This window comes from Amphimedon queenslandica, unplaced genomic scaffold (genome assembly GCF_000090795.2).
Source record: "Amphimedon queenslandica unplaced genomic scaffold, v1.1 AMPQUscaffold_13513, whole genome shotgun sequence".
Taxonomy (NCBI): Eukaryota; Metazoa; Porifera; class Demospongiae; order Haplosclerida; family Niphatidae; genus Amphimedon; species Amphimedon queenslandica.
Genome location: NW_003546251.1, coordinates 531,730 through 552,260, shown reverse-complemented (window position 1 = coordinate 552,260; position 20,531 = coordinate 531,730). Strand labels below are relative to the sequence as shown.

At 36.3% G+C, this 20,531-nt stretch overlaps 5 protein-coding genes across 6 annotated transcripts; 3 read left to right on the top strand and 2 right to left on the bottom strand.

Moving 5' to 3' along the window:
- Positions 1 to 52: 52 nt before the first annotated feature.
- Positions 53 to 8,422, bottom strand: LOC109587627 (max dimerization protein 3). 2 transcript variants are annotated; one of them, XM_020003858.1, is made up of 7 exons: positions 8,137 to 8,422; positions 7,632 to 7,693; positions 7,339 to 7,429; positions 6,140 to 6,172; positions 3,250 to 3,355; positions 1,124 to 1,671; positions 53 to 873 (listed from the first exon to the last, which is right to left on the bottom strand). In XM_020003858.1, exons 2-6 carry the CDS (start codon positions 7,690 to 7,692, stop codon positions 1,189 to 1,191), a joined length of 774 nt encoding a protein of 257 aa, XP_019859417.1. In that variant the 5' UTR covers position 7,693; positions 8,137 to 8,422; the 3' UTR covers positions 53 to 873; positions 1,124 to 1,188. The 2 variants fall into 2 exon arrangements, with proteins under 2 accessions (XP_019859417.1, XP_019859419.1); XM_020003860.1 differs by lacking the exon at positions 8,137 to 8,422 and adding an exon at positions 7,869 to 8,011.
- A 130-nt stretch (positions 8,423 to 8,552) lies between these two features.
- LOC105315997 (F-box/LRR-repeat protein 12-like) lies at positions 8,553 to 10,052 on the top strand. The gene is made up of 2 exons (XM_011410786.2): positions 8,553 to 8,645; positions 8,689 to 10,052. Exons 1-2 carry the CDS (start codon positions 8,577 to 8,579, stop codon positions 9,616 to 9,618), a joined length of 999 nt encoding a protein of 332 aa, XP_011409088.1. The 5' UTR covers positions 8,553 to 8,576; the 3' UTR covers positions 9,619 to 10,052.
- On the bottom strand, positions 9,919 to 13,506 carry LOC100636013 (uncharacterized). Its single transcript, XM_003383291.2, has 9 exons — positions 13,362 to 13,506; positions 12,734 to 12,825; positions 12,145 to 12,675; positions 11,222 to 11,920; positions 11,085 to 11,168; positions 10,730 to 11,000; positions 10,484 to 10,610; positions 10,290 to 10,432; positions 9,919 to 10,194 (listed from the first exon to the last, which is right to left on the bottom strand). The coding sequence occupies exons 1-9, from the start codon at positions 13,423 to 13,425 to the stop codon at positions 10,046 to 10,048; spliced, it is 2,160 nt and encodes a 719-aa protein (XP_003383339.1). The 5' UTR covers positions 13,426 to 13,506; the 3' UTR covers positions 9,919 to 10,045.
- Positions 13,507 to 13,569: 63 nt separating this feature from the next.
- On the top strand, positions 13,570 to 18,588 carry LOC105315983 (coiled-coil domain-containing protein 149-like). Its single transcript, XM_020003819.1, has 12 exons — positions 13,570 to 13,681; positions 13,796 to 13,912; positions 13,968 to 14,039; positions 15,235 to 15,306; positions 15,475 to 15,597; positions 15,684 to 15,746; positions 15,907 to 16,016; positions 16,070 to 16,142; positions 16,279 to 16,354; positions 17,770 to 17,881; positions 18,198 to 18,400; positions 18,451 to 18,588. Exons 1-12 carry the CDS (start codon positions 13,610 to 13,612, stop codon positions 18,480 to 18,482), a joined length of 1,125 nt encoding a protein of 374 aa, XP_019859378.1. The 5' UTR covers positions 13,570 to 13,609; the 3' UTR covers positions 18,483 to 18,588.
- A 23-nt stretch (positions 18,589 to 18,611) lies between these two features.
- On the top strand, positions 18,612 to 20,523 carry LOC109586752 (uncharacterized). The gene is made up of 5 exons (XM_020002962.1): positions 18,612 to 19,538; positions 19,586 to 19,622; positions 19,676 to 20,076; positions 20,120 to 20,344; positions 20,387 to 20,523. The coding sequence occupies exons 1-5, from the start codon at positions 19,382 to 19,384 to the stop codon at positions 20,521 to 20,523; spliced, it is 957 nt and encodes a 318-aa protein (XP_019858521.1). The 5' UTR covers positions 18,612 to 19,381.
- Positions 20,524 to 20,531: the final 8 nt, after the last annotated feature.

Below are 20,531 nucleotides of genomic sequence, written 5' to 3'. Positions count from 1 at the left end.
TAAGAAAGCAAGCCTCAAAGCAGAACAAATTGCAGCTAGTTTGGACGTGGAATTCAGTAATAATAATTATTAAGAAAATCAGTAAAATAACAACTTGTTTTTACTGACAAACAAACATAATGACACATGAAAATAAATCTCTCTTGCTAACTATAATAATGACAATAATAAGTGTTCAAATAAACAACAACAAAGAGCTTAAACAAACAAAAAAAACACAAACAAAAAGGTATGCATTAAAAGAGTATTACAAAAGAGTAATGGAAACAAGGAAGGAGTTAAATGGGGGAAGAGATTTAAATAATAATTATTATTATTACTACTAATAATGGAAATGAAAGAAAAAGGAACAGAGAAGAATAGTTTCATAATAATAATAATAATAATAATAACAATAATAATAATAATGTGCTTTTTACGTTAAATCTTCCTGATGAATCAACATTACATTTAAAATTATAACTGGTGATCAAAAATAAGACAATTTGTTAAATAATACCTCTATTTTATTATCTGTAATTAATAATAATAATAATAATAATAATAATAATAATAATAATAATAATAATAATAATAATAATAATAATTATAATTATCAATATATTATTATTTATTTTATTTAACTATGGTTTATTGTTCCTTATAACGGATTCTGCGTCTCATTTGGAAAATGAGTATGAGAAAAGAGAACACAGGAAAAAGAGAAAGAAAGTACTTATCTTCCTTGAGTACATGCACATATCACACACACACACACACACATACAAACATGTAACATACAGTCAGTTCAACACACAGAGAGAGTGAAAAAAAAACAGCAAACAAGCCAGAGTCAGCATGTACTGTAACTACTAGTCTATAGTAACCCGGTTACTAAAGGAAGAGAAAGATAGAGAAAGATTGGATGATTTGAAATAATAATAGATGCACATTCCAAATACAGTACATGTACATGTAAATACATGCATATACATGTACATGTACACATGTAGGTGCATTGAAAAAGGCTTACATTTACATTGTAAAAAAAGACAAATAAAAAATACATATCGAGCTACATGTACATGTACACATGCACACCAAAATGTACACAAAAAGGTAATAATTAAAGTCACTAGCTTACAAATTTAGAAAAAGTAGCAACAAGAAGAGGAGGCACTAAGTACTGCCCCCTCCTCTCTCTCCCCCTCATTGAGCAGTGGCAGGAGTAGGCTCAATGTCATTAGTACTGTTGCTAGTACTTGTAGCAATGGCCGTAGTGTTCTTGTGACTAGTTGAAGTACAGCCTCCATCGCTACCGGAAGTAGTTGAGCTATTATCGTCTGAATCATGAATCACATCAATCACCAGACTCTCGTCAAGCTCTTCGGTTGGCCCCGCCCCATTTCCGGTTGCAGCAACGGTTGCTGTGGTAACCGGGTTGGCTTTCGAAAAGGAGGCCCCGTTGGCATTAGTTGTTGAGGTGGGGGCAGCGGAGTTTGAGACAGAGAGAGACGAAGACATCATCGAGTTTATGGAAGAGGGTGTGGTGGCGTTTGCTAGAGCCGTGACGACTGGTGGGAGGAGCTTCCCACCGGCCCCTAGGGCAGCGAGACGAGTGAGTAGAATAGTCTGTGTTCTTTGAAGCTCAGAGATAAGTTGAGTCTCTTCATTCTCCTTTGTCTTTAAGGCCTATAGACGATACAAGACAGAAAGTGAATGAAATAATGAATGGCTGCATAGAGACAATATAGAGCCATTGTGGGCCATCATTTACAAAAGGGCTGTCATTATATTAAATTTAAATGATAATCAGTTTTGTCAATCTTTAGTTTACTGGCCCTTGAATGAAGGAGTACATAGTGTGAGGAGCAAATTCCAACTGAGGAATGTAATCAATATGTCACCATTACACACACAACACACTGAATTAATAATAATAATAATAATAATAATAATAATCTCGTCTTTGTGCTTCTTTTTGTTTTTGTTTCTTCTCTTCTTCTCTTCTTTTCGTTTTTGTAATTATGGGTTTCTTCCCCTTTTCTCTCATCTTGTCTCTCTCTCCCTCTTAATTCTAATTTTCGTTATAATAATAATAATAATAATAATAATAATAATAATAATAATAATAATAATAATAATAATAATAATAGCCACGAGATATGAAAAAACTAATAATAGCAATAGTGGGAGCATTATGCAAGCAAATGTGATGATTATAAACAAACTTGTACTCCAAGATAAAGAACATACATGTACATGTATGCATGTATACATACAATGTATATGTGTACCAGAAAAAATTATTAAAAATGGAGGATTCTTTCCTAGTCACTTTTGGCAAAATTTGGCTCGAGACCATGTACTATAGTACAGGGACTTTGGCCCGATTTTTGAGTAACTTTAAAAATTCGTAAAAAAATCCAATTTTGATCAGAATGAGCTCAAATTTAAAATATAGCATAAGAACGTGTATATGTATCAGGAAAAATTATAAAAATGAAAAACTTTCTTCTTTTCATTTTTGGTAAAATTTGGCCCAAATCACTGTACTATATAGTACAGGGACTTTAGCTCAATTTTGGAGTAACTTTAAAAATTCATAAAAAATCCAAATTTTATCGGAATTAGCTCAAATTTGCTACACAACATAAGACCATGTATATGTATCAGAAAAAAAATATAAAAATGGAGAATTCTCTCCTAGTCATTTTTGGCAAAATTTGGCCCAAATCACTGTACTATAGTACAGGGACTTTAGCTCAATTTTGGAGTAACTTTTAAAATTCATAAAAAATCTAATTTTGATCGGAATCAGCTCAAACTTACTACACAACATAAAAACATGTATACGTATCAGAAAAAATTATAAAAATGGAGAATTCTCTCTTAGTCATTCTTGGCAAAATTTGGGTAAAGACCCTGTACTACAAACAAGAACCTGCATGAGCACTATACCAAAATCCAGTGGGAATTAAAACCTGACAAGCAACAATAAAACTAAATTGTGTTTTGATTGATAGGCCATAAAAGGAAACAAGAATAACACAAAGGGTCATCAGTTACTCACTTACACGCGCATATATACACAAAAAGTTGTTAAAATAAACTCATACATGTAAGTAAAGGAATAGAAAAACAAGTGATAAACAAGTAGCTACTGTAGGCAATCCACTTTCTCACACTACATGTAGTCCTTCTTACAAATATTTGGCTGGAATTCAGGTACTAAAAGTCCTATGGCACTACACATGTATACAGACTCACTTCAATGTATTTCCTTGCACTTTGAAGCAATGCCAAAGTTGTGAGCTTATCTGGAAAGGGAACATGCTGCCTCAAGACTTCAAGGCAGTCACGCAACTGAGCACGTCTAAAGAATAAAAAAAAAAAATGACAATAATAGCTTATAATACATGTAATGTACATGCAAGTTTGTGTGTGCATGTGTAAATTGAAATTAGAAATCCTAATAGGCCTCCAATCCACTTGCTATGGTGTATAATTCCCTACTTTTGGGATTATCCATAAAAACTAAACAGTAACTCACACGACTGCTTTTGGTTTACTAAATACACAATGCGCATTCATTACATAACAGACCGTGCGTGTGTACACAATTGTGTCTAGCAGTTAGGACATACAACTCTAGCTTAACAAAAATAAGCTTTAGTATTAAAGTATACACGTACACATGGACTTGTTTGTGAGTTTGTAAGAGAACATGTGTCATATTAGAAGTTACTGGAAGCCATCGCAAATAAAGTTAAGTGGTCAAGTTAGTGGTTAAAGGGAGTCAGTATTATCAATAATAATAACTAATAGGGTCAATGAAAGTGTTAAAGAAACATAACAAAGGGGCTAGGAACCACTGTTAATGGAGGGAAATAAATATTAACAACTGAAAAAAGGCTTTAATGGACAAAAGGAAGATAGAGAAAATAACACAAAGTCCCTGTATGCATAATGTACCTGTACATGTTCAGTTGCAATTAAATATACCAATTACTCTTTATCCAAAATCCAACAACTAAATTAGATGCTACTGTACATTAAAATGAAAAAAGGCAACATCTTTAAATAGATAAACTTCTTTGCAGGCTCAAAGCAAGCCAGTGCATTATACATAGCATAAACATTATATCCTCTCAATGATGGATAAAGACAATGACATTGAATCATAAACAAGCCATTCCATCCTATAATCAATGTATTCTTAAGAAGAGAGGATAATGATAATAATTAACTTTATAAGTACAATCAGATAAATTGGGAACGAAGCCAAAAATCATATATGCACTATAGTAGATGTACACATCTAAATAACACACACAATTAATGACATATCAGCAGTATACGTGTGCAAGTATAATGATGACACATGTCCCCCCATGTGACAATGATATGACAATTTATTGTATTCACGACATGAGAACAATTCTGAGAACAAAAACAACTTAGGGTCATTCTGCCATGATTCCAATTAATGCCCTCACGACAACTGTAGAAACTCCCACTAACTTAATTAGAACAACACATTTAGATGCATGCACATACATACATGTAAATGGATATAAGTCATATAACACATGTTACAAGAATAGCACATGTATGGGAATGGTAATCAAGCCATGTACATGTAGAGAGACTGCATGATGTTTGTAGAATATCGAATATCAAGGGGACATGTGTACAATGCTGTATGTGGTTAGACCAGATATCATAAGAGTCAGCTTAGTGTATACATACATGTACATGTACATGAGTGAGTTATTTGAGATTACATGTCTTTATGTTTGTATGGTGTAATGGCTAGTATTTAAAAAGTCTATAAAAATACATGTATACGCATAAGAAGTGGGTTCATAAGGATCTGTATGATGTTATTACAGATCCAGTTCATGTTGCTACCATTAAGCAAACAGCTGATCCAACAACACAGACAATGTCACCAATAAACCACAAAGCAAGCCAAAGAGGAAACAGCAGATCAGACCAGAAACAGATTGTGCTCAGCTGTGTGTGGTATATGTAACATCTTCTCTTAAATAAGGTGTGTGGGTGTGTGTGTGTGTGTGTGAGTGTGTGTCTGTGTCTGTGTGTGAATGGTAAATGAAAGAAGGTAGAGTAGAACATACATGTACATGTATGCTAATTGAGAGTTTGAGGTTTGTGTATATACACAAATTATATTTCTCATTAAAAACCTCAGACAGTTTTCATAATGATTAAAACACAAGTACATGTTCACAAGATTATGACCCCAAGGTGATAAGAAAAGGAAAAATAGGCCAATAAAGCTATTAAAAGTCTCTCTTTACATGCCCTGATATACACCCATTACAAGGGCAATATAAGACAGAAGATTCACACCCCATTGGGACTGGATACAGTGGGTGTACACCTGTAATGCCCACCTGGTCCCATAGGAGGTAAAGTGAATAATAGCAGCATATACCTATACCCAGTAACACCCCATATAACAAGAAAAGGAGATTCATAGGCCACCTATGGGCAAAATGAGGAATGCCATGCACCAATATCATTTTACAATAGACTATCAGATACTGTTATTCATAGATTTGAAGTGCCTCACACAAGTACACACACACACACAAGTACATATACATAATGCACACACAGGAGAGAGGTGAGTATTAATAGTGATAGAGAGTAGGGGAGGGACATGGATCACAGCTGGCATGTAAACACAAGAGAGGCCAAAGGGCATAAAGAACAGAGACACTTAGCATAGTACAATAGACACTAAGTGCCTCTATAAGCTGTTGGTACTATAAGATGAGTACCAAATAGAGGAGAGAGAAGTGGTATAATATTACAGGCTATAACTTTCCACCATATACATGTAAGTACATTACAAGCATGCAAGGAAGTCCATGTATAGTAATATGGTAAGTCACATGTGTGATGAGTGCATGTGTGCAGCACATGTTTCAAAACCGGCTCATTTGGAAAACATTCTGTAAGAGAAATGCCAAATTAGACTTTGAATGTATTGGAAAAAGGAAGAAACTATGTTCCTTGGATATGTAAACGTACAATAAAAGTTTATACGTACAATAAAAGTTTATACATACAATAAAAGTTTATACAATGTGTGTATAGAAAGAGAGAGAGAGAGAGAGAGAGAGCTCACCTATTCTTTTCCAAGAGATTATGAGTTGTTCGACTATAAAAAAGAAGACGAGAAACAAACATGAATTATTAATACAACTACAAAATAATCTCTTTCTCTACAAAATGTATCAAATACATGTACTTAAAGCAGACAATATGTGACCAGGTGTCCATTACACATACATGCACACACACACTACAAATGATAACTGAAGCAGGTTCACTGACGACAAGACATAAAACAAATCATAATCATTCTGTAGTAGCTTTATGTATACAAGAAAGAGCTGATAATCTCATGACTGTACTGATATTACTACTTGTGTGTGCTAGTGTTTTTAAAAGGTTAGGGAAAGAAGCTAAGGAATGTGCTTAGTGAAGCAGATATCAGAATTAGCAGGTAATACAAAGCTGAGTTAGAAACATGAGCCAGCAGAAAGAGAGAATGCAAATGCATGCTTATAACATAGTAACACAGGGTCTGCTTAATAGCTAGAGAGAGTGAGAGAGTATATGCCCTAAAAACCCACAAGCTAGTACAATAAATACGCGTGATTAGTTCCTAGTATTACATGGACATAATGAGTAAAAGGGCATATACACATGTACTTATACATGTACATGTATGTGAGCAATAAACCACCCAAGATTGAGATAGCCCTACACAAACCCCAATGCCCAATCAAGATGCCTTTAGTCAGAGCCCACACAAAACTCCTTGACAATATAAATACTTGGGGTTACATCACAGAGGCCTTGTATGTCTTCTGATACATGAACTCCACTTAGCTTAAAGAGGAATTGAGCATACAAGGCACTGATATGCTTTCCTCTACACCAACTTGTGGTCACGTTTGGTTACAAGCTTAGTCAGATAAATGAACACAAACAGAGAGAGTTGGTAAAGAGAAAGGAAATAAAGAAAGAGAAGGTGAGAGGGAGGGAGGAGAGAGAAACAGAATAAGAGAGAGGGTGTGTGTGTGTATATATAAATGTGATAGATAGTAAGCAGAAGAGGTTGCTATACACTGGGAGACAATGACTAGGGAAAGGCAAGGAAGGAAGGAAGGACAATAATTTTGTCTAAAGTGAAAGAACATGCAATTGAAAGTATGATAAAACCTCTCTCCCTTTTTCCCTGATTAAACTGACACAGGAATAACAATCAAGAACAGAAGACCTACAGAGGCTACACATGTACACCTCTTCTGCCAGTACCTGTATGGCGAGGGTTTCTTCATCCTGTGTCTCGTGTTTCTTTTGCGTTGGCCCGAGGTCTGAACGTCAACTTCAGCGCCAGTTTCAGAAGCTGAAAGAAACAAAGAAAGAGGAGAGTGGATATACATGTATAAAGAGAGAAATGTTTGACATGCTAACAAGTAATCAGCATCAAAGGTGACAATTGGCTTTAACACGTCTTAATATTAGGCCCAGAAATCAAACAACGTTTCAACCACAAAGATACAAAAACTTGCACAAACACTCAAGCAATGAATGCTCAAATCCTTTACCTCCATTCTCTTCAAGAAACTGTGCTGCTTGAATCAGAGCCTCCAATCCAGCTTCAGACATCCTAAAAACAGGGTGAAAAGTGAAAAGATAAATTCTCACTCATTACAAGACTTGGGGCACTTAGTAGATGCAGCCAGTAACTACATGTGGTGGTAGTGGTACATGTGAGAAGAAGTGATAAAGCAAGCAGTTATCGACTCTCCTTCTCTCCCGGCGGGTCCACGTGTGTGCCTTACCCGGGCCCTTTCCTCCCGACCGCTTGCTCTGAAATGAAAATATGGAGTAGGGGAAGCAAGCAGGGTCAAGGGGGCTCGCTAGAGAGGGTTCTAGATTCCTGTGATCTTTGGAATGGGTCTCTCTTTCTTTCTATCTCTTTCTTTTCGAAAGAGATAGCCACGTGGGGAGCGCTAATGTAAACAACCCTCGTGGCATTCTATGGGCACAGCCTACGCTGGACAAGAGGGGCCGAAGGAGAAGAGGGTTAGCTTGTAGGACTGGACTCACTTTTCTGGCTCTTGCCTTCCTTCTGAAGTGGACGAGGATGAAGAAGGAAAGTTGAGATGAGTTGCCGTGGGCCCGTTGCCAAGGGAAGCGGCCGCCGTTTTTGAGTCGGGGTGAAACTGTTTCTAAAAACAAGAATAACTCGGTCTCTCGAGGAGATTTTCCGGTTGTGGAAGTCGCCTTTGGGTCTTAGAGTCCTCTGGGACGAAACAAGACCAGGATATGGAGGTGTTTTTGACTCTTTCACACAGAGACAACGCCAGCAAAAACGACAGTACTGATACACGCTGCTGTGGCACTCTGGCACGCCCGCTGGCCCTGTCGAGAACACGTGGGCTCCTCTGACGAGTTATGACGCTGCTGTAGGAAAATAAGAAGGTGTGGCTACTATAGGGGTAATCCCTCAGGCTGTTAGTTCATTATTAGCTCCTCCTTGAGAAAGAATGGCTAAAAGAGATAGGTGGAGTTCAGAGAAGCTTCCTATCAAAACAAAAAAGCAAAAAATAAGCAAGGTAGCTCATTAATTTCCAATGCATTTAGTCTTTTTTTTCTCAGGAAGCTCCTCTACCTGTTGACAGTTTTTCTCCAGAACCGAACCTTGATTGCTTACCCGATACCCTCACTCTTTACATTATGGGCAAACTCGATATCGTATCACTCGTACGACTTGCTAGAACTTGCAAACGTTTTTATCACTTGCATCGAGAGGAATGTCTTTGGACAAACGTTGACATGACGACCCTACCTCAGATTGACGTGAGAAAAATGAAGAAAATAATAGAAAATTACGTATCGCCTAAACTACAGATAATTAGCATTCAGTCAAACTTTCGACTGAATCGGGCGAAGAAGCCAAAGATTGACGGCAACGTTTTGGACTTCCTCTTCAAAAGGTGTCCGAGCATAAAATATTTGCGACTGTTGAACTGCGACTTAAGCGAAGTGCTTAAAACCTCATTGAGCGAAGCAGAGCCTAACAAAGAATCCTCAATGGAGCTGCTAAATTGCAGTTCGTTGGAGAGGGTCTCGTTACTGAATTGCAATACACCACTTTTGTGGCTTTCAGGTGCCAGTTGGCCAATTTTAAGACACCTTTCACTAGCCCACTCTGTAATGACGTCTCACCTTGACGTCCAAAGCATATTTGAGACAAAAGATTGGCAAGGGACACTAAAGAGCCTAGACCTAACAGGATGCTATAGGATTAAATCATTTGGTGACATTAAAGTGGATTTATCGATTGAGATACTCAATTTGTCCGAAACAAACATCACCGATAGTTTATTTGAGTCTTTGCCAAGGTTTCCTTGCTTGAGGGAACTTTATTTAAGGAAATGTTCTGGAATAACAAATAGTGGTATTTTAAAGATCCCCCTCCTTAGTCTTGACCTTCAAATTGTTGATTTTACTGGAAATGATAAACTTTCTCTATTAACTGTTGAACAGTTGCGTAATGATATGCCAGACACAGAATTTAAGTATTAAATTTTTAAAATTATTTTATAATAAATACTATATTATTGGCTATAATGAGACAAAAGTTAACCAATAAAGAGCAAATTGTATAGCGTCATTAGTCAAGCAAACTAACTGATGTGTGTTTAATATTTTTAATTTAGTTAGTAGTCCACAAGCATGATGATCAGCATTCCAACGTGATATGTAATAGTTTGATGCATGACTAGCTCTTCCTCTCTAGTCTTGCTGTACTATATACTGATCTCTTTAATTATAAAAACTCTGGAGTATGTAATTCTATCTACATCACAACTCATGAAATCACACTTACTCTCACTTATCATCAACTATTAGAAAAAATTTAGAGCTACAACAAATTTTAGCAAAATATTAAAGTCAATGTATTAGCAAGCATACACATAACTACATGCCACAGTGTCACATCCATAGCTTTTTAAATAGCACCAGCAATCACTAGCAAGACACTAAAGAGAATGAGGAAGAGAGACGGAAGCATCAAAGCAGATGAAGAAGGTGGGCTTGAAGTGCAGCCAGCACTGTCAGGAATCTCAAGTGAGTTTAGCATGTCATCTGCATCTTCAGCTAAAATAAGAATAAAGATAAAGATAATAATTATTATCAAGAGTAGGTCACCAATTATTATTGTTATTATGTTTAATAGACTAATTGATGCTTACTTGATCCTCCAACAGTGCGAACAGTAGCACTAACGCAGCCAGTATTACCACTAGAATCAGTAGTCATCTCTTGGTCTAATATCAATACGTCACTTGGAGATGCGGTTCTTGCATTTCTTGTAAGCTGAGTAGCAAAGGTAGTCCTAAATGATTAATTAAAATGAAGCATACATACAGAGAAATATACTTCTTACCTGTCAAAGTTTGCATCATAAGAAAACATAATGGTCCTGTTACGAGAAGAGAAGACAATTTCTGTAATGGGGCCACAGTCAAAGAGAGGGCCAGCAGTAGAGTGAAGTCCGATTGAGCGACCAATAACTACACAATGAGAGAAAGTCATACCCAAAATCAAATAAAATTTAAAGAATGAGCATGAGAGGCAAATATGACATGTTTTAATTAATAGTGCATGTATTTATAATTAATTTTGGTCTCACTTGAGTAGTTAGCAGGTCCCCACAAGTGAAGATTATTATCTACATACGTGTACGTAGGGCGAGTGGGAGATGCAGCACTGATGCTCAACTTTGGATGCTTGCCACTTAGATCACCGCTCTCACAACGGAGAGGAGCAAAAGGCGTACACTCTGTGCTATAATTGTTGTTTAAGTCAACATTGAATGGATTGAAGTGTCCCCCAATGGCATCAACACATCTCACTCCTTCCTGTGGAGGCCTCTCATGGATGTGCCATTTATGTCCAGAGGTCTATTAAAAGATAAAAACATCAAAATTACAGGCACCAAAGTATTATATCGATAAGCAATATATGTCTACATATAAGACACTGACTTGTGCCGTTGAGGGATTGGTATACCATATGTCCACCATTATGTGAGTCATTCCAAGCACTCCATCTCCAAAACGGCGTTGTATCTACAAATAAAATTATTTAAAGCTTCAAATATAGACTATGGCAACAAACTCACAAAGTAGATTGCTCCAGTTACTGTGCTATTGAATGTAGCCTTAGCCATCCTGACTTCAGCCCCAGAAGGATACTGAGGCCAGAGTGATGAGCAAGAGTGCGTCATGCCAGAGGAGCCCATTCTCATGGAGCCAAGTGAATGACCTGATATAGTCTCGTGGCCATGGATTGGTAGCTCTGTGACTCGACTACCACTTGGACTAAACCTCCTGTACTTGATGGAGAAATTACCTACCGGATAGCGATCAGGAGTACCTTCAGATCCATCAAGTGGTGGAGCAGAGTGTGGATTATAGATACGAGGGCGACCAGCAGAAAACTCATTCTTACAGAGCGAATTAGGAGCAATGGCCGAGCTGAAGACTCTAAGACCAGATGGAGAGTATCCAGTGGTGACTAGAGTTGAAGCAAAGCGTGAGGACTGGGAGGCGGTGAATCGGTTGATTGCCGCCACACTTAAAGTCTCAACTTGAACGAGAGGAGCACAAGCGAGTACGTTATTGCTTGAATTAAAATTAATGACAAGTGAGCCGCCATTAGCTGGGTCAGTGAGATTAAGAGTGGGATCTTGAAAGAAAAATGACCAAGCATAGTATGGTTGTGGTGCATTGGATATAGATATAGTCCTATGTCTACTACCAAGATCAGAAACAACGCTGCCAAGATTATTGCAGTTGCCTTCTCTGTAGTATTGGCTGGGCTAAGAAGGAAAGAACAATAGTAATTAATAACCTCATACAGTATATTGTACTATTATTGACTGGAACTCCAGAATTAACCCAAAACCCATTTATATAATATTATTTTCATATTATGTCTTGCTGCTAATGCAATGATATCACTCATCTAATTTCATTCTATTGGGCTTGTCACAATTTGTGTGGGCAAAGTATCCGTCATATTAGATCATATTGGCTACCATACCTTATTCATCCGAATACTCCATGGGTGATTCATGGTTGAGCTTGAGTTATTGACCCAGTATAACTTGCCAAAAATAACAGCACTCTCTCCCATGACTTGCCTCATGTACACCACCCCACCAACTGGATAAATGAAAGCAGCTTTTAGCATAGTAATGGTAGGGCTCCCATTCAACTCAGTACTGGAGACTATTGTAGCACAAACGTCTTCCGTTCCATGGATTTTAATGGAACGTCCAATGATGCCATTTACTCCAAAGAGAACTAACTCCCCTGTGGTTTCATTATAATTCCGCACGCCACTCGTAAGAGGTCCTACTTTTCCAGAAAGGTCTCCAACTTCACAAGCACTCTGGTTGTTAGGGTTACAGTACATACTATAGTTGCTCCCTAGGGACACAACGGCTCCAAGTGGATCAAAATGTCCTCCTATAAGGTCGTTACTGCATCTCATTGCAGGCGGAAGGGAGCCGTCAACTGGTAAGAGGTGAACATGCCAGTGGTGATTGGCATTAGTCCCACTGATATTAGACTGCATTAAATTGATAACAATGGAATAACAATTGTTACTAATACCAGGTTTCACTTACCATTATCATCATGCGGTTGTTAGGTTGAGGCATGAATGTGATGTAACCGGTAATCCCACGTATGTTGAATGTGGCCCTGCCATAAGTTTGACCTATTGCAAACAAACGATTAGTATAGCATTACTGTGTTCCTAGTTTTTTGTAAATCATTCTTCCCCATATTTGGTGAATGCATGCATGGAATGAAGGATGGCCGGTGTGAAGTTGTGAATTTAGCCAAGCTGCATTATTACATAACAGTTCTCATTTAAACCATGATCTAATGACTATTCATGCATGACAGATGGTTTTAGCAGCTACAGTCAGCTTTATTTGACTGTATCTTCACTCTGCTGTATACAATACTGTAAAAATGCATTATTATCAGGCATACAATGCTACAATGGGGTGATAACTGCTGGTAGCCATGCGGAACCGAATAAAGCAGCATTTGTACCACTTCTCATTTGCAAAGAAAACAATATATATAGCAGCTCGTTTAAAGGGACCATGTGAGATAAAGATAAAAGAGAAAGAAGAAACGAGCTACCGTTGAGTATTACTGACATGCATATGCAGTAGATATTATACCAAATTAATCTTCAGTTTGAAACAGCTGTACAGTCAGCTAGTACTGTATTGCACTTACCCTCAGTTCCTTTTGCTACAAGCAGCAGCAACAGTGAGAATGCTAGCATCACTTTAGTCTTCATAGTACCGTTGAAAAGTGGTTGAAACGAGACAAAACTCTTATTTTTCGATGTTAGGTTGAAAGTCAAGAATGTGGCCTTTTGTAGGAGGCTTTGGTGAGTGGGTAGAAAGTAATTAATTTAATTAACTAGCTCCACCTAATTGGAATGCGTGTGTCAATGATGCACGGTGTTATACGGAAACAGCATGGCTTCCAAAAAGAAAGGAAAGGGAGAAGTGACCATATCTTTAGAGCAATACGAAGCACTTCAGACAGAAGTGAGTTGTTTTTCAGGTTGGAGTGATTATTGAAGCTTGACCTGTGAAAGGAATTCTTTAAAAGTTGTTTTTACTGAGTAGAGAGTGTTTCTTTTCTTCTCATTCCTATTTTAGTTATCAACATGCAAGAGGAAATTAAGAAGTAAAGAAGAAGCCATTCGTATACTTCACCGCGAGCTTGAACTCTCTCAAGAAGAAAAGGAGGAGTTCTCGCGACTCATGAATCACATGGTAAGAAATAATTTCCTTTTGGCTCTAATTAGAATACTTGCTCTCTCTTAATTAGAAAGATTATTACCTGGAAGGACAGTCGCCCAATGACTCAACTGATTACGAATCACTTGAATTCCCTGATCAAGTAACCTTGCTAATACCATTATGTACTGACTCCCTTTGTCTGTATGTGACATATTACAATCCTTATATATAATACAAGTTATGATTTCATGTATATGTATGTGTACACACCATAATTATTATAGACTATGTAACCTTTAATAATATCTAATAATTATAATAAAGGAATATATTAATTATATATATAATATTATTATATATATAATTATATTATATAGTCTATAATATCTATGGTACACACACACACACACACACACACACACACACATACACACAGCTTTGTGTATGTGATGTATACTATAATCCTTACATGTAGTCATATGCACTTGTATGCCTTATGATTTCATGTATGTATGTGTATGTGTACACACATACACACACACACACGCGCACACACACACACACACACACACACACACACACAGCTTTGTATCTGTGTGATGTGTACCTTTGTGTATGTCCTAATAGTCCTAATGAATTTTGGCATTACAGTAATGTTTGTGTGTGCGTGTGTCACGTTAGTCTATTTCCTTGAATGAAGTGATATCAGTTGTACCAGGTATTAGCAAAATCCTTTACTTATTTGCAAAAAGGATTGTTTATGGTAAATAAAATAAATGAATAATGTTATTTTAACTTGTTTTTTGATCAGATGTTGTCCTGATCGATGGTTGTATGCCATCTGGTAATGTTTATGCAAATAATCTGTCATCCTTATCTTATGTATTTATTTATAAATCAAATTAATCAGTATACTATATGAATTATTGGTATCATTATCATGTTATTATTATTATTATTGTTATTATTATTGTTATTTTAGCAAACTAGCCCAGATAATATTTACCAATCATTTCCTATGAATTAAGAGTATAGCCATGATACAGTTACTATTAGAGCTCTAGCTGTTATTTAAAACATCTGCTACATGTTTAACTTAATCTAAATATGTACACATAAGTACTACTGCAACTACTCACACACACCCACACACACACACACACACACACACACACCACACACATACACACACACACACACACAAACACACACACAAACACCCACACACACACACACCACACACACACACACACACACACACACTCACACACACACACACCACACACTCAAACACACACACACACACACACACACACACACTTAATCACTCTTAATTGATACTTTTTCCTTTATAGTCGGTTGATAGAGTGACACAATTGGAGGGGCTCATTAAGCAACTGAGGCATAAGCACAAAGAGGAAGTACAGGTACATGTGAACCGTCTGCCTGTAATACTAGCATTAGGTTTCAGTCCATGATAGTAGACAGGTTTCACTTCTTAGTGCATGATATATCTGATATTATCTCACAACAGAGACACAAACACTTTCATTCGGCCTCTGTCTCTTTGAACTCTCCTTCCTTTTGTGTTGTAGTCGCTAAAGGAGAAGTTGTCTCAGGCCAGAGGCGTATTGATGCCTTCTCCGGCTTCTCTAGGGACGGATTTTGCCGAGGAAAAAGCCAGACTAATCTCGCAACTTGAAGCAGCTCAAAGTCAAGTACATGCCTTAATGTCTAACCCTCTGCCTCCTTCTGTCTTTAATCATCTTTTGATCATGAACTCATTTTTGTACTTTCTTTATAGATAATGTCTCTTGTGAGAGAAGTCCAGTCACTGGAAGATGAAAAAGAAGAAGCTATGACAGAAGTAAGAGTAGTGGCATGTTTTCAATGAAAATACATTTTCTTGCTAAATTACAATTACTTATTAATTTGTATAATCATTTCCTATTTAATTTTTGTAATATTTTAATAATAAGGTATGCTTTATCCATTAAAATGTCTTTTTTGTAATACTTGCAACACAGAGAGATGCTTTTGCTGGGAAATGCAACACGTTGAACAAAATGCTGGAGGAAAGGGTCAATGATAAAGTACCCTCTCGTAGCACTTTTGAGAAACTCCTGGATGAGAACAGGTACTGGTAAAGCATGATGGTGTGACAATAGTATTGGGTTTTGTGCGTGACAGGCAATTGAAACTGGAGCTAATAGAAACACAGGCTGACAGAGACAGTGCAATTAATAAGATTGATAGATATAAGGTAAGAGACAGTATAGAGCTAGTTTAAGGATATGTTAAATGCGATGACATTGATTAAAGAAGGAAAAAGAGAAGATTGTATTCAACTGTTGATATTTTATAGAGAGAAGTAACATTTATGTTTATCTTTGTAATAGAGAACGGTTGAGAGGAAAAAGAATAGAGACACACAGAACCAGGCAATACAATTCATGAGCAGTGAGAAGCTGTCAGGTTAGGCAACAAGGACAATTTCATTACATGTTCATGTACATATACATAATAGCTGAATTTAGTGTTTATGTATGGGATATACATTAGTTGATTTGTATATATGTGTGGGTATGTATGTACATATGTGGTTGTTGCTTGCTTGAGTGGGCATATTGTCATGGCTATGACTACTTGTTATTGTATATCTAACCTTACTTAGAAACCTTACTGCCTTAATGGCATTATGTACAACAACAGTGTGTTGTACTGTGTTGTTCCTTCCTCATTGTTTCAGTGAACTCCTTCAGGCTATACATGGCCTGGTATTTTGTAGCCATGCACATCTGTGGCAATAAGGACACCTTTGTTTTATTTCAGTGCATTAAAAACCAATTCCTTTTCTTTTACCAAATTTGAAACATAACATAAGAGGATGTATATGTATTATAAAAACTGAGAATTATCTCATAATCATTTTTGGTGAAATTTAGCCAGTGACCATGTACTACTGTATAATCAATAGCCCACGGTTTTTCCAAAAAATGGCTCCGGAAGCATCCCAATTTTTTATTACATTTTCTGATACATATTGATGCCCTTATGCTGTGTAGAAAGTTTGAGCTGATTCCTACTTCAATTTTTCAAGTTACGGCCATTTTAAGGAAGCGCCAAAATTCTGAAAAATACCCAAGGCTATAGCCCATGGTTTTTCCCAAAAAATGGCTCCGAAATCACCCCAAATTTCTATTATATTTTCTGATACTCATTGATGTACTTATGCTGTGTAGCAAGTTTGAGCTGTTTCCGACAACTAATTTTCGAGTTATGAGCACGAGCCAATTTAAAAAGCAAAACTACATGTATAGTACAGGGTCTAAATTTTTGAGCAACTTTAAAATTTTGTAAAAAATTCAAATTTGATCAGAATTAGCTCAAATTTAAAATATAAAATAAGATTATATATACCTATCAGAAAAGATTATAAAAATTGAAAATTCTCTCTTAGCCATTTTTGATGAAATTTGTCCCGACATCCAAAGGCTATAGCCTTACGTCTTTTGCCTAATTTTTGAGCAACTTTTAAAAATTCATAAAAAATCCAAACTTGATCAGAATCAGCTCAAACTTAAAACGTAAAATAAGAACATGTATATGTATCAGAAGAAATTATAAAAATGGAGAATTCCCGACTTTTCATTTTTTGGTAAAATTTGGCCAACCACCATATACATGTACTATAGCCATGGTCTTTGACCCAATTTTTAAAAACCAATTTTCATTGCATCAGCTTCAATAAAACTTTCTGCATAACAATAATGATTAGCAATTGTTTCTGCACACATTACTTATTATGGTTTGCTTTAATTGACTGTTTATGTGTCTCATGGCCTAGTAGTCTAAATTGTTTTTATTTTGTCTCTTTGTTGTGTTTACAGCTTTGAGACAATCAGTGAGGAGGGTACAGGAGCTGGAGGTGCTGGCTAATAGTCTCTCTGAAGAAGTGAAAGAGAAATCACTCGCTCTGAGTCACTCTAGAAAAACCAACAGGTACCGTAGGATTATCATAAACAATGAGTTGTTTTGGTATTTTTACCGTTTAAGTTTATAAAAATAATAGCTACTATATACATGTACATGTAAATCAATGTACATGTACACGTTACAATGCACGTGCTATAATACATGTGCTACACATGTATCAATTTATTATTTATCTACATAATTATACGTGTGTACATAACATGCATGATGTAATGTGGATTTTATGTACAGTGATACCATAATCACTGCTTGCATGTATTTGTGAATGTATGTGTATGAGACTGTTGTGTGTTATTTTATGATTAGTTTGTTTGTTAATCAGACTATTAGGTACTAGGATAGCTGAGCTGGAGCACAGATTGAAAGTACTAGAGATATCAGGATTATGGTCAACTCCAGACAATGAAGAAGATGACATAGAGAGAGGGAAACAACCAGCCATAAGCTGGGGGGAGGAGGAGGAGGAGGAGGGAGAGGAGGAGGTGGTTTTGGTTGAGGAAGATAAGAATGGATTATTAGTGCAAGGTATTGGTATTAATAACTAGTTATAACTGGTTAGGGTGTGGCTATTGTAGGGTGTGTGGCCAGTGCTTGCTCTAAAGATTGAACTATTGCTCTGCTTATATCATTAACATTTTCATTTCTTATACTCCATCATTCATTCATTTATAAGTATTGACAGTTAATAAGAAAACAGATTTGTGACTTTCCTCTTAGAGAAAGTTTAGAGCCACGCTAGAAGTACCAATGGATTCCTCTGGTCAAGATAAGGTCCTTATCCAGCCAGACACTAAAGCAGAATATTACTAAAATTTTCATTATAGCATACATTTTTCAGTGAATCAGTGTAGTTTCCTGTTATTGTTATAATCCACTCTATAATATGCATACAGCAAGTTTATCATGAAGTTGGGTATTAGTTATCTGTTTATACTTCTTATCTGGCAATCAAAAAAACAATGCACGTATAATTAATTAGCTAGTAGCAACTGAAACCTGCCATTTAATATCTTTAGGAATGGTGCTTTGTCTATATTTAAAGTTTCTATTTGGAAAATTAAGGTCTATCACTATAAATGAACAGTGCAATTTTTATCAGGCAACAATGATTTAAGCATGATTCAATGATTCCATGTAGTTTTTGACAGTTTTAGTGTGCTGTTTATGTTGTATGCAGCTTCAATTGATCAATATATATGGTAAGCATATACATACATGCATGTAAACTCTGCTTCCAGGTACTTATCAAGAGCTCTCAAACGAGTACTTCACTCTAGAAGAAACCCTTGATGGAGTCATCACTTAAAAAAAGAACTAACATCTGCTGCTAGTCAATTAAGACGTAGAAGAGAATGGAATAATATTATATTCTGAGCAAATTCACCATCATATTAAAAGTTTGTGTTTGGAGGAATGTGTGTTTTGTATTGACAATTTTTATATTGAAAGTACTTCCAGTATCATCTAGTAGTTAGCAGTAGCTGTTCCTCCTAAAGCTCTATAACAATGATTTATAAACCTATCCTAAGTGGTGAAAGGCTGCCTATACTTGTCTTGATAGTGTCTGGTATACTAACAGTCTCTCACTGTCAAGAAGATATTCTACAAGATATTGTCACTAATGTCAGTATTAGAGCATCATTGTTTGCAAGATCAACGACAGGTGAGTAAAACAGAATTTATAATGTAACTTTTATTACTTTCATTTAGATTGTAGTGAGTTTATCAGTCTCAGTAACTACAATAGGTATGGTAATTATATTCATTCCTTCTCTCACATATATTTAACTTCTCATGTAGTACATGTGAATCAGAAGTTCCATATGACAATGTCACTGATCTATCAGTAGTGGTGCATTTTGACTGGAATCCTTACTTACCATTAGAAGCACGTTGTTACTGTTCAGCAGCATTACTGAGCCTTCTCATACCTGAACCAATTACATCAGTACTAACCTCCTATCCATGTGCTGATAATGAGAATGCTACCATTTATTGCTCTAAGCCTTGCATTCATGAATTACAAAATGAAGTATCTTGTGATGATAATGAAAATTGTAAAGATCTGGCATGTTTTATGTATGGAAAGATGCCATATATCTTATCAAATCAAAGGCAGCTCTATATTCTTGTAACTGGCATCAACTGTGATACTATAGGGGGACATGCACTTGATTTATGTCGAGCAGTACTATTTGCAAGTAAGTAAATATACAGTATTGTATTACTATTGAGAGTGTATAGGTTCATCATCAACAATTGAGCCCACTCCTACTGCTACTAAAACTTTTACTGAGGAGGATATTGGTGCTGTTTTTATATTTTCTATCATATTTGTTGGAATATTTCTTACTTGTATCTGCACAATTGCTGCTGTATTGATAGGAACATGTTTTTTGAGGAGACGGGAAAATGCTATATCTCAGAAATCAAAGTCTGTGAACTTTGATATTGGTTCACATAATAGAGGTTTGTTTTGCTGTTAACTAGTCTAGTTCTAATAATTCTTAGTTACTATGATTCTTCAAGAGAATAATATGCCAGTTAACAGTCAACCCTCAAGCATGGAATCATTAATTGAATATTTAGTACCAGCCTCACAAATTGAAGTACTAGAGGTCACAGGGCAAGGTCAGCTATATAGATAATGGTATGA

Excerpts from the sequence above, each read along its gene's own strand:
- LOC109587627 (XM_020003858.1), bottom strand. The coding sequence starts at position 7,692 with ATGTCTGAAGCTGGATTGGAGGCTCTGATTCAAGCAGCACAGTTTCTT. Across the intron at positions 6,173-7,338 it reads AAGAAACCCTCGCCATACAG|TCGAACAACTCATAATCTCT; the intron begins GTACTGGCAGAA and ends TCTTTTTTATAG. Across the intron at positions 1,672-3,249 it reads GTGCAAGGAAATACATTGAA|GCCTTAAAGACAAAGGAGAA; the intron begins GTGAGTCTGTAT and ends TATCGTCTATAG.
- LOC105315997 (XM_011410786.2), top strand. The coding sequence starts at position 8,577 with ATGGCTAAAAGAGATAGGTGGAGTTCAGAGAAGCTTCCTATCAAAACA. Across the intron at positions 8,646-8,688 it reads AAAAGCAAAAAATAAGCAAG|GAAGCTCCTCTACCTGTTGA; the intron begins GTAGCTCATTAA and ends TTTTTTTCTCAG.
- LOC100636013 (XM_003383291.2), bottom strand. The coding sequence starts at position 13,425 with ATGAAGACTAAAGTGATGCTAGCATTCTCACTGTTGCTGCTGCTTGTA. Across the intron at positions 11,001-11,084 it reads CCAATCCCTCAACGGCACAA|ACCTCTGGACATAAATGGCA; the intron begins GTCAGTGTCTTA and ends ATCTTTTAATAG. Across the intron at positions 10,433-10,483 it reads TATGATGCAAACTTTGACAG|GACTACCTTTGCTACTCAGC; the intron begins GTAAGAAGTATA and ends TTAATCATTTAG.
- LOC105315983 (XM_020003819.1), top strand. The coding sequence starts at position 13,610 with ATGGCTTCCAAAAAGAAAGGAAAGGGAGAAGTGACCATATCTTTAGAG. Across the intron at positions 13,913-13,967 it reads CGCGACTCATGAATCACATG|AAAGATTATTACCTGGAAGG; the intron begins GTAAGAAATAAT and ends TCTCTTAATTAG. Across the intron at positions 14,040-15,234 it reads CACTTGAATTCCCTGATCAA|TCGGTTGATAGAGTGACACA; the intron begins GTAACCTTGCTA and ends TTTCCTTTATAG.
- LOC109586752 (XM_020002962.1), top strand. The coding sequence starts at position 19,382 with ATGATTTATAAACCTATCCTAAGTGGTGAAAGGCTGCCTATACTTGTC. Across the intron at positions 20,077-20,119 it reads TCGAGCAGTACTATTTGCAA|GTTCATCATCAACAATTGAG; the intron begins GTAAGTAAATAT and ends GAGAGTGTATAG. Across the intron at positions 20,345-20,386 it reads TATTGGTTCACATAATAGAG|TTACTATGATTCTTCAAGAG; the intron begins GTTTGTTTTGCT and ends AATAATTCTTAG.